General features: G+C 35.0%; 1 protein-coding gene across 3 annotated transcripts in view; it reads right to left on the bottom strand.

Annotated features, from left to right (window-relative positions):
• Positions 1-3,618: 3,618 nt before the first annotated feature.
• The window catches only part of NDUFS1 (NADH:ubiquinone oxidoreductase core subunit S1), a 33,903-nt gene continuing 25,104 nt past the window's right edge, over positions 3,619-12,417 (bottom strand). For all 3 annotated transcript variants that reach the window (XM_058186520.1, XM_058186529.1, XM_058186537.1), the window contains exons 12-19: positions 11,640-11,768; positions 10,739-10,868; positions 10,478-10,638; positions 9,067-9,221; positions 7,515-7,690; positions 5,081-5,219; positions 4,663-4,731; positions 3,619-3,950 (exon numbers count right to left, since the gene is read on the bottom strand). In XM_058186520.1, coding sequence (XP_058042503.1) covers positions 3,859-3,950; positions 4,663-4,731; positions 5,081-5,219; positions 7,515-7,690; positions 9,067-9,221; positions 10,478-10,638; positions 10,739-10,868; positions 11,640-11,768 — 1,051 coding nt within the window. In that variant the 3' untranslated portion in view covers positions 3,619-3,858. The remainder of the gene's footprint in view (positions 3,951-4,662; positions 4,732-5,080; positions 5,220-7,514; positions 7,691-9,066; positions 9,222-10,477; positions 10,639-10,738; positions 10,869-11,639; positions 11,769-12,417) is intronic.

The raw sequence follows: 12,417 nt of genomic DNA, 5'->3' as shown, positions 1-12,417 counted from the left end.
ACCCGGTGGACATCTGCCTTTTGGCAGAAAAAAAGTAGCGTCCAATCTCCGCGACAGAAATGGATTTGTGATGGATTGTAACGTGGATAGAGCAGAAACTGGAGTTCTAGCATTTGTTTGCAAGAAGATTATAAGCCCCTAATAGAGGATACATTTGTTGCGAAGATAGGAGAGAAGAAAGCAAATGGCGTTTTGTGGAATGCAAGCACATGGCGATTTGTGTATTGGAAACGAAAGTTAAGGAAATACTTATTAATAGCCAGCTTGGAACCAGAAGGTATACGAGAAGATTTTGATTAAATGGAAGAAATGAAAACGTTATGATTTATATTTTTCCTTTCTTTCTTTCTTTCTTTCTTTTTTTTTGGAATTATAGTGATTTAGAAGAAAAGCCTTTTGAATCTTCCCTTTTTAACTCTTTTTTGTCCTTTTTTTTTCTTTTTTGCTATTGGGTAGGTTATATATTTTAAAAATGGCTTTCAAGCAAATAATACCAAAAGCTACTAAAAACTTTGAAATTTCTTCAGTTCAGATACGAAAATTAAAAGAAGATATTAAAGAGGAATTAAGGAATTTTTTACAGGAGTTTTTGGAGGCTCATCTTTCAGAAATAGATCAAAAATTTGATGAAATGGAGAAAGAGATGTTGGATTTTAAGGAAATGATGGAAGAGCAGAAGAGGGAAATGAAAATGGTAAAGGATGCAATTTCACAAATATTAAGGTCTTGTGTTCAGATGGAGGATAGTTTGGAAGAACTTAATAAAGTTAATTTAGAGTTGCAAAGGAAAATAGAGGAAATTCAAAAGGATCAAAATAACTGGAATCTAGATAAGATAGAAGATATACAGGTCAAGGTAGATAGGGCAGATGAAGAAAGAGTAATATTACAATATAGATTAATGGAATATGCTATAAGGGTGAGGGGGTTGAAGGAAGGTAGGAAGGAAAATTTAAAAGAGATTTTTACTTTTGCTTTTGCTCAGATAAAGGGTGGTAAAGGATGCAATTTCACAAATATTAAGGTCTTGTGTTCAGATGGAGGATAGTTTGGAAGAACTTAATAAAGTTAAAGACTGAGATTAATATTGAAAGAATTTATTGTGTTAATTCTTGGTGGGCAAGACGAAATAGATTACCAAGGGATGTGGTTATTTATTTTACAACTAAAAAGGTTAGGTATGGTATTCTGCAAGCCTTTTATAAAAATAAATTTCAAATAATGGGACAAGATATAAAAATGATAAAGGAAATTCCTCCTAAAATGTTAAGAAAGAGAAGATAATTTGCTTTTTTAGTGGATGAGTTTAAGAAACATCAAATATATTTTAGATGAGAAGTTCCAATGGTTTTGTCAGTAAATTTTAAAGGTAGAAAGTATTTTCTTAATACAGTTATGAAAGCAAGAAATTTTTACACTGATGTTTTAAAGAGTGGGAATTCTTTGTTGTTAGATGCTAAGTTAACTGGTCTGGAGATGATGGAAAATAGAATAGGAGAGGGGAGGAATCTTTAAGATGTGAATATGATGATTATGGTTAATTTTTAGAATTGATTTGTTTAGGATATAAATTATAGGATTTTTGTTATTATATGTAAGGTATAAACCTATGGGAAGATATTATTTAATTTTGAAGGATGGAAATAAAAATTTATGAATTTAGATAATGTTGTGGTTATAATGATGTTAATTGTTTATTATTATATTTTGGATGTAATTTAAATGATCATTTGTTTTAATTGATATGCCTTGGATATAAATCTATAGATAGCAAAAGTTGAGAAGTTAAGTAAATATTGTATCTAAGAGACTTTATTCATAATGATATTTGATTGATGGAGTAATATTTGAAGATTGGACAGTAAATGTTATGACAATTGAAGAATATAAGTGATGAATATTTGAGTTCGAGAAGATGGACTGTAATTTAAGAAATGGACTTATGAAATTTGAAGAAATATACAAGTGGAGAAAATTTGAATTTGGGAAGATGGACTAATTTTAAAAATGCTGTAAGAAGTAATCTATGAAGGGAAGATTGTATTTGTATTGTTCTCTTTTTTTTGTTATTCTTATCTTTTCACTTTTATTGTAAGGGGATTTAAAGTTTTAGAGAGGGGTGGGAGTTTATGTATATTTAGTATATTTTAGCTTGTGATTGTTGGTTATAATACCCAGTATTTGCTCTGGGAAGTCCGGGGGGGTGCGGGGAAGGGGGGAAGAGGGGGAGGGAGGGGGAGAAGGGTGGAAATGACATATGGAATGGTTATCAACGTACAGTAACGATTGATGATATGAAATTAAAATTTGAAATGAGATTGGGGCTGCTCGACTGCCATTTTAGAAGGAAAGGGAGAGAGGAGTAGAAGAGGGAAGAAAGTAGGCAGGGAAGAGGTGAGAAGGAGGTGGGGAATAAGAAGGTTAGAAAGGGTGGAAGCAGGGAGGAGTGGAGAAGGAGGAGAGGAAGTAGTAAAATGAAGGAGATGAAGGAAGGGGAAAGTAGTAGAAGGTAGAGGCAGATTGAAGAAAGGAAGTGGCAGTCAGACAGGTCCGATAAATAAAAAAATAATGATCAATGATGGATATCAGATTGTACATTATTATGATGTTGGAAAATGGAAATAAAAAACTTTTTTGGAAAAAAAAATAATCTTTAAGGAACCACTTCTGATTGTATTTCATAGGCAGGCTATTCAATGCAAGTTATTTTTGTCTATTATAAATTACTTCAGAATAACTAATGATGAAAAAAAAAGTCATAAGTGTGAAAATTGGGTAGGAATATTTGGACAGATAGGGTTTTTTGTTGTTGCATGTTCTTACATTTGTTTTAAGAACTATTTATACTACTGCTGCAGGATTTTGAACATGGAGATTATTCAGGAACACACATCTGTCTGCAGTTCCTTAAACCAAACTCATCTTTTCCTGGGAGCATAAAGCAAAGGAAGAGGACAGATGTGTTCTCCTAGAAAAAGAGGTGGTTGCTTTCAGAAATTGCAGGCAGATGCTAACTTTTAAGCTCTGGAGAATTTTTTGCTTCAAAATCCATATATTACATAACCATATCATTCTGGTTTGTGTTTCTGGAATGATCTAAGTACAGTAATTATATCACTATTCAGTGCATTTAGAATTCCAGATGAATCCATTCAAAGGAGAGAATATTGTTGTATTGATGAATCATGATGTATCAGGCTAGAAGCCAGAAGACTGAGTTCTAGTCTTGCCTTAAACACAAAGCCAGCTGGGTGATCGTGGAACAGTCACACTCTCTTAGCCCTAGGAAGAAGGCAGTGGCAAAGTACTTCTAAAATTGATGCCAAGAGTACTGCAGGGATTAGTCCAGGCTAGTTGAGTGACTTGAAGCACCTCCCCTAAAATCAACAGGATTTAGACAAAATTTATTTCTTTGAATAAATGTTATATGTAATTATAAAATAATCTCAAGTATGTTGAGTGACACACTGTCACCTGCTAATAATTTAAAAATTAAGAATACATTGAAATGCAGGAAGATGGCTATCTTGAATTTCACTGTTGAAAATTTGCTATCCACTTGGGAATTCTTTTAAATATATATGTTGGTTATTGAAGAATCACACTACTTTTTAATAGTCTTGATTAAATAATATTTTTAATTTTACACCCAACTTGTACACATTCAGAATACATAATGTCTTATGTATGATAAATGGTGCTGAACGTAATTATTCAATGCATGCTAGAGAATTGGTTGTAATAACTTTCACTTGTTTCCATAAAGAAAATAGGAACAAAAAGAGACCACAAAACAGTTGCTTATTTAAAAATATTAGTCGATCGTAACAGTGCCTGATGGACTCTGGATTTCATTCTTTAGCAGATGGAGGGTTCTTCAATTGCTTTGGCGCCCTCTGTAACTGCTTTCACACATTTAGCCATTGTCTGCGAAGCTCTACTTATTGGATCTATAAATATAAACATTGGTGTTATCATTCTAAAAGTCTGACTTGTTGGATAGGTTATGCATTAACTGAAATAATTTGGTTTTGAATTAGTACGCTCTGTAAAATCCAGCCACCAAAGCTTATAAACCATCCTATATGGCAGTGTCGGCGAAACTATGGCACGCGTGCCAGAAGCAGCACGCGAAACCATCCCGCGAAGAATGTGCAGCCTCGCTGGCTCCTCTTTCACGTTCCTGTGATCACACGTCCACCGGTCAGCTGGCAGAACCCAGAAGAGCGGCGTTCCGGCACACATGCACAGGCTGGCACCCGACCTTCCGGGTTGCCGTTGTGCGCATGCATGATGGCCAACTATTCGTCGGGCACGCTTCCATCCAGATGTTTGGGTGCCGGATTGCGCATGCGCGATGGACTGCTGCTCTTCCGGGTATCGCCACTCCCGCACGCACAAAGACCAGCAGGGCCGTGCATACCTCACGGGATGGTTTCGCCTGCCACTTCTGGCACGCGGGAACATCAATGGTTCGCCATCACGGCTATATGGCTTAGTATGTCTAATTATTTATATATTGTGGCTTAATAGAATTTGTTAACTCAGTAATCAATGAACAACTAATGTTTTAGTAGTCAAATATTTCAAGTATAAGCAAAGCACATTTTGTTTGCTACTTAATTATACAAGGAATTCTGCATGCATGAAGATTATTGTTACCTGTCATATAAAAGTCTTTAACTGTAAGCTGAGGAGGAACAAGAGGATCAGCAAGAAGTTTCTGATTCACTACCTATAATTTAAACAAAGAATGGCAAATATTAGCAAATTTCACGCAATAGATATCTGTATGCTGGATCTCAAAAACACCCAAAGAATTCATTATATACTGGAATGTTTCATAAGATAGACAAAAGGAAAAAAACATTTTTTAAAACAGATATAAGGAAAATCCAGGAGAAAGTAATGGAAAGAGTACTTACAAACCACCTAAACTTAACATGTTATTGTACAATAGTTGTACAATAGTTATTTTATATAAGCTTAAGGCAGAAAGATCAATGATAATTATAATAATAATAGTTTATATGAAAAGTAACTATCTTGAGGTTTTTACATCCAAATGGTATAATGGAACATAACTTGGACAATTCATTTGCTTGAATAAAATAGTTGGCTTCTTCCACATCATCGTATCGAACCAAATTAGGAGACACTTCTTCTAATCTCCTCCTCACTTGATCAAGATTGTCATAAGGGAGAGTCACACCAGTTAGCTAAATGACGAAGAGAGAGAAAGAAAGACATTCAAGATCCAATGTGGATATATTTCTTTTTGTTGATATCCATATTTGCATCATACATTCCCCAAAATTATATACAGTGCATTCAGAAAGTATTCATACCCCCTTTACTTTTGTTATGCTGCAACTTGATTCTAGAGTTGTTAAACTTGATTCTAGAGTTATTTTTTGTCTCATTAATCTACATTCAGTATCCCATAATGACTAAGTGAAAACAGAATTTTAGAAATGTCTGTAAGTTAGAAATGTCTGTAAGTTTATTAAAAAGAAAAAACTGAAACATCACATTGGCATAAGTATTCAGACCCTTCACTCAGTACTTTGTTTAAACACCTTTGGCAGCAATTACAGCCTCAGTTTTTTGGGGGTATGATGTGACAAACTTTATGACCTGGATTGGGTGATTTTCTGCCATTCTTCTTTGCAAATCCTATCAAGCTCAATCAGGTTGGATGGCAACTGTTGGTGGACAGCCATTTTCAGGCCCCTCCAGAGATGTTCAATAGGGTTCAAGTCTGGACTCTGGCTAGGCCACTTTAGGACATTTACAGAGTTGTCCCTAAGCTACTTCTGTGTTGTCTTGCCTCTGTGCTTAGGATCATTGTCATGTTGAAAAGCCCAGCCTGAGGTACTGAGCTCTGTGGATCAGATTTTCATTGAGGATATTCCTGTATTTTGCTCGATTCAGCTTTCCTCAATCCTTATCAGTCTCCCAGTCACTGCTGCTGAAAAACACCTCCACAGCATGATGCTGCCAACCACCATGCTTCCCTTTTGGGATGATATTGGGCAGGTGATGAGCGGTGCCTGGTTTCCTCCAGACATAATGTTTAGATTTGAGACCAGACAGTTCAATCTTGGTTTCATCCGACCAGAGAATTTTGTTCCTCACAGCCTGAGAGTCCTTTAGGTGTTTTTTTGCAAACTCCAAGCAGGCTCTCATATGTTTTGCCCTGAGGAGAGGCTTCTGTCTAGCTACTCTACCATAAAACCCAGATCGGTGGATGGCTGCAGTGATGGTTGTCCTTCTGGAACTCTGTCCCATCTTCATACAAGATCTCTGGAGCTCAGTCAGTGACCATCGGGTTCTTGGTCACCTCTCTTACTAAGGCCCTTCTCCCCATTGTTCAGTTTGATCGGGCAATGAGCTCTTGGACAGTCCTGGTTGTGCCAAACTTCTTCCATTTGAGAATTATAAAGGCCACTGTGCTCTGAGGAACCTTCAGTGCAGCATAAATTTTATTGTAGCCTTACCCAGATCTGTGCCTTGTGATAATCCTGTCTGAGCTCTGCAGGCAGTTCCTTTGACCTCATGGCTTTGCTCTGCTACAGTATGCATTGTCAGCTGTGAGGCCTTCTATAGAGAGATGTGTGTTTCCAAATCTTGTCCAATCAATTTAATTTACCACAGGTCCATTCCAATCAAGATGTAGAAACATGACAGCAACGATCAAGAGAAATGGATGGCACCTGAGTTAAATTTCAAGTGTTGGTGCAAAGGGTCTGAATACTTATGCCAATGTAATATTTCAGGTTTTTCTTTTTAATAAATTTACAGACATTTCTAAACTTCTGATTTTACTTTGTCATTATGAGGGACTGAGTGTAGATTAATGAGAAAAAAATGAATTTCAACCATTGTAGAATCAGGCTGCAGCTTAACAAAATTGACAAAAGTGAAGGAGGTCTGAATATTTTCTACATGCATTGTAATTTTAGAAGTTGCAGTTGTAGCCATTCCATGTGGATTAACAATTTAAGATTACTGTATTTTGCAACTTAACAAGGTAGCAAAATATATTTCTTTTGAATGGCACAAGAGATGTAAAAAAGCAAACCTGCTATCTTTGCTATTGGTAGTATCACAAAAATATTTTTTTAGAATATTTAGCCTAAAAATATAATAGTATCCATTCAGCATGAAACAATTGTAACCCGATACAGTAAAGCAAAACACATAGATTATACCCAGCTTTTTCTATAGAATCATTTGTCAAAATGCACATTCAGTTGTCCAATCTCCACAAGCTTTTAAATACAAATCAATAATTTTCACATTCAAATCTCTCAATTCCAGAAAATACAGTTACTAAAGACATATAGTTTATATTACTATGATCTTTCTGTGCATTTTGTGATCAATTACTTTTTAAAGATTGGTTAAATTAGAAAGTTCATGATTTCAACTCCTAAATATAACCAACTCATTTTCTCAAGTGTTAATTCAATCTCTTGGGAAATAGTCAGTGATTAGGGCATTTACAGTACCTCAGAGAGTGCTCTAATAATTTTCCAGTCCTCTCTTGCCATGCCAGGTGGTGTCACTGCTACTCTGGTTTGTTGAGCTCTGCCTTCAGTATTTACATAGGTTGCAGTCTTTTCAGTATAAGCTGCTCCTGGAAGAATTACATCAGCCATAGAAGCTCCAGTATCACCATGGTGACCTGAAAAAGATTGCAACAGCCATGGGGTTACTTTTAATTTCTCACTGAACTTTATATTAGGCTTTGTAATTTTGCAACTCACTTATTTCTTTAGCTACAACCTTTCTGTTAATATAAGTATTGCAAAGTTTGAGTGGTTCTTTTCAAGACGCCGCTTTTGAAATAGAAGTCTTTAATATTTAATTCTGACTTAATATTACATGTACATTATGCGTCCACTTAAAAATGAATTCAAATAATTCATGCAACAAATCTCCAGTTTCATAGATTTCCAACAGATCCATTTATTCTAAATTCATGCTATACTGTATACTACTATTTATCCGGACAATTTGAGGGAATATAAGATATATTGAAACCCTTTGATAGTGTAATATTGTGTAGGGATAAGAAATATAATTAGTTATGGATTGTATGATAAATGGGATGTAAAATGTTTAGAAATTTATAGTATGGGGAATATGGGGAAAAATATGAGGTAAATGTTAAAATTATATAAGAAAAGATGATGTTTATTATTATGTATGATGGATATACAAATATGATGGATTATAAGGTATACTGAGGAATATTTTTTTGATATTACAACATTGGAATATGGGATATTGTTTATTATAGAAGATTGGACTTTAAACTTAATGGACTTAGATAAGAAGGTAGAATTATCAGCATATTTGAAAGATTATTTTTGAAAGATATATATAATGGAGATGGTTTGTTTTTTTTAAAAAAATATTGGATTGAAATAACAAAATACTAAATAGGTTTTAAATGAATGGAATGTAATTGTATTAGTATTAATATTTTCCTTTTTCTTCTTTTTTATGGAAAAGGGGAGTTGAGGTTCAAAAAGAGGGATGGGAGTTTATGTTAATTAGCATATTTTAGTTTATGATTATTAGATACCCTGTATTTGCTCTGGGAAGTCAAGGGGGGGAGGGGATGGGGGAAAGAGGGAGGGGAAGGGTTAGAATTGGGGGGAGGGGGGATGTATGGGGGGAAAAAATTGTAAAACTTTTTCAATAAAAAAAAAATTAAACCAAAAACAGAAGTGACATGACTGGTCTCAACTCCTGTGTTTGTTGTTTTAAAGAAAACAAATAATTGTTTTCTTTAAATATATATATATCCCAGTTCTTTTTTAAAAAGCAGAACTATCAATCAAAATTCAATTGCCATATTTGTAACAGAACCCTCAAAATTATGCCACTGAGACAAGTTTTCAAAACAGAACTTTTGAAATATACATTGTTTTATTCAAAACAGTAATTTATATGTATCTATCATCCATAGTAGTGTTGGAATGCACATCAGACACAGATTTAGCTTATTGCTAAGTCAAATGCAAAGCAAAGTACTGCAGTGATATTACTTACCCTGATAAATGATAAGGCAATCCTTAGGCAAATCTTGTCGGGTAATACAACCTGCATCAGCCCCTAAGAGATAGAGTACTTTAGGCGGGTTCTTCCTGATACCATCTACTCCTGGTTTGTAACCTAGGTCAAGAGCAGCTACTTGGCTTGCCACTCTGTAGAGGAAGAGATTATTGTTTCAGCCAGCATTCTCAAACTTGATAAGCCCTAAACCCTTTGACACTTGACCATAAGGTACGCATATTTTTGAACAATTTCCTATTTTGCAGAACCATGTCTTATTGAAAAGAACAAAGCTTCCTATATCTGGTTTGTTTTACTATCTTTGGTAAAAGCATTTTGGAAAAGGACCCAACAAAATGAGTTAATGGAAACTTTGACATTCCCTTTCAACTAAGTATAACTTCTCTCCAAATAGATTTTTGTATCTCAAAAATTTTGAAAGGTATGGATTACTTGTTCAGATCCATAGCCATGAAATATCCTAAAAGCCTCAAAGACAAAGCTTATTCTAATTACATTATCTACTTTCTAGACTCGAGCTTAATACATTAAAATGTATGTCAAACATGTAATTTAGAAGTGTAGTTTATATGAAGAGTTCAATCATCTTCAGTTCTTAAAAAAATGTTCAGATCATTCTAAATGTATTCAAAGTATATTATTAGGCATTTTAGCTAAGCCCAATTTACTGTAATTTATTCACCCCAGTGGGAAATCAGTAATTTTAATAATCTGTTCATTTTTTAAAATTCTATTTTATAATTTAGCCAGATGGCTGTAGTTAACAAGGAAGTCCTGACCCAGTGCCTAGCGACTCAAGAGTGTAGCTGAAACAGAATAGGTTCAAAAAGAACCCTACAAAACAAAGCTACCGTATTATTTGTTTAGAAGCCATCTGGCTCCAGAGTAGTTGTCAGCCTTTTTGTCCAGAGAAGAAGCAGACCCAGATACCAGTTTTACCTTTATTGAAAGGTTCCCTTTACAAAATCTTTCAAGTCTGAAAATACATCATAGTGACATTAGTATTATAGGAATTGCATTGGTTGCTGGTTTGCTTCCAGGCTGAAGATTAGGTCTTTGTTCCTTTGAGAACATAGCCAGGATGAGCTTGGTCACAGTCCTATTATCTTTTGGGAAAGCAGTTGCAATCATGCCTTTTCACAGAGCTTTCAACGAAGAAAGCACTATAAGAGATTATCAGTATTTTAATGGGGAGCTTGGCCATATAAACTATTATGGTTTTTATTGGCAACTCCTTTTATTGCAATTTTTATTGTTTTAGAGTTGTAAACCACTTGGGTAAGCAGTATAAAAATAATTGTACATAAACAAACAACTTTATGGTAGAAATTTTTATGACTCTAGTATAAGAGATAGAAATCAAACTAGTAAATGAGCTTGGACAAACCTATGAAGAATGTTCATAATTTTCCAGTCAATATCTACTCCACTTTTTGTCCTAATATTCTGTGCAATATTTGAAATGGCTGAATGAATGGCTGCTCCATCATCACGCTGCAGTGCTGCACTGCCCACCACCACTATTGGCTTTTTTGCCTGGTTCAGGACCTTTTATAAATAATGAGAAATGAGAGTGAAAAATCACTCCATAGTTTGTAATTTTGTAAGAAAAGTTAGAGATAAAACCAGAGTTTATTATTTAAAGTACCTTGCTGAATGGATGCTTCTCAGAAGCAATGTCTAATAGTATCTGTGGGGAATCTCCCAGATGCTCATAAGTGTAGGTCAAATCGACTGGGCTGCCGACGAGAGCCACTTTTAGCTCATTATGTAGCCAGCTGAAAGAGGAGTAAGCATAAAAATATGTAAGGTCTTCTAATATATAGGCAAGCTATATGGAATGAGTTTATTTTTGTACTTTTCTGCCTATCTACAGAAGTTTCTGAATTCCTTCTAAGCAGCAGGGAACCTAGGAACTCAGGGAGCACATTCCATAGTTTAGCATTATTTCTCTCCCAAAAGAAAAACTAAGTACAATGCACATGCAGAAACAAGTGGACCTTCAGGCAGGGGTCCATTCCTTTTGCAACAAATGATTCTTATACTGGAAATAGCATTTTATCTTTGAAATGTGCCTATTTGCATCCGTTTGTATTAAAAAAAAAAAGCCCCCTTGGCATTACAGGCTTAAGGGATACTGTTTGTCAGCCCAGCTGCCTCCAATGTAGCCAGCTTCCAGATGTATCTTAGAATTCTCTGGCTACATGGCCATGGTTAAGACTTCTAGAAGCCAAAACATGTAGAGGGCAGCTAGTTTGGGGAAACTGCATTAAAGAATATAAAAGAATCATACAATCCCCATCATATGTCAAAATCTTATGTCAGCCACTGACATACTGGCAAACACAATTACCTTCTATGCTACATGCTCAAGTGGAGTTTGAATAGTCTTAAGCAGGAGGTTGGACTAGAAACTTATAGAATTATTTTCAGCTCTGATTCTATGATCATGTTTATGTTCAAGATAAAAATGATAAAAAGAATGTACCTCTTACAATGTACCTCCCAATCCACAGAAAGAAAATCAATTTCACTACAAGTTAACAAACCTTTTTCTAATTTTTGCATTGAATAATGGTGCTTCAAAGCGTGGATTGGTGCCAACCAGAAGTAGGAAATCTGCCTCTTCTATTCCTGCAATCTTGGCATTAAGTAAGTAATTAGACCGCAGGTCTGTTCTATAATAGAATGCACAAACAATCATAAACAATATAATTGTGATATAGCACTCCAATAGGAATAACAATAGCAATAAGACTTCCATCCTCCATAGTGCTTTACAGATGTTTACAAATATCAGCATATTGCCCCCAACAATGTGGTCCTCATTTTAGCACAAGGATGGAAGGCTGAGTCAACCTCGAGCCCCGTCAGGGTCAAACTCCAGGCTATGGGCAGAATTAGCCTGCAATACTACATTCTAACCACTGTGTCATCAGGACTCAAATACAGCTTTGACACTTAAAAGTAACATTTACGAACTACTATATCTGCACAGTACCAATCTTAATTTCTTCTTTATTTTATTTATTTATTTATTTATTTATTTATTTGATTTTTATACCGCCCTTCTCCCGAAGGACTCAGGGCGGTGTACAGGCAAAAATAAAACAGATAGTACAATATACAATTTAAAATGCAATTAAAAAACTTATTTTAAAATTGGCCTGAAAAGTATACAATGAACTAAAAACCCCATTTAAAATTAGTTTATAAAATTTAAAATTTAATAAAATTCAATTTAAGCCAGCCCCGCGCGAATAAAAAGATGTGTCTTCAGTTCGCGACAGAATGTCCGAAGGTCAGGTATTTGGCGTAAACCCGGGG

The sequence above is a fragment of the Ahaetulla prasina genome, chromosome 1 (genome assembly GCF_028640845.1).
Source record: "Ahaetulla prasina isolate Xishuangbanna chromosome 1, ASM2864084v1, whole genome shotgun sequence".
Taxonomy (NCBI): Eukaryota; Metazoa; Chordata; class Lepidosauria; order Squamata; family Colubridae; genus Ahaetulla; species Ahaetulla prasina.
The sequence above is the reverse complement of the archived record's forward strand: the minus strand, read 5'-3'. Positions and strand labels throughout refer to the sequence as shown.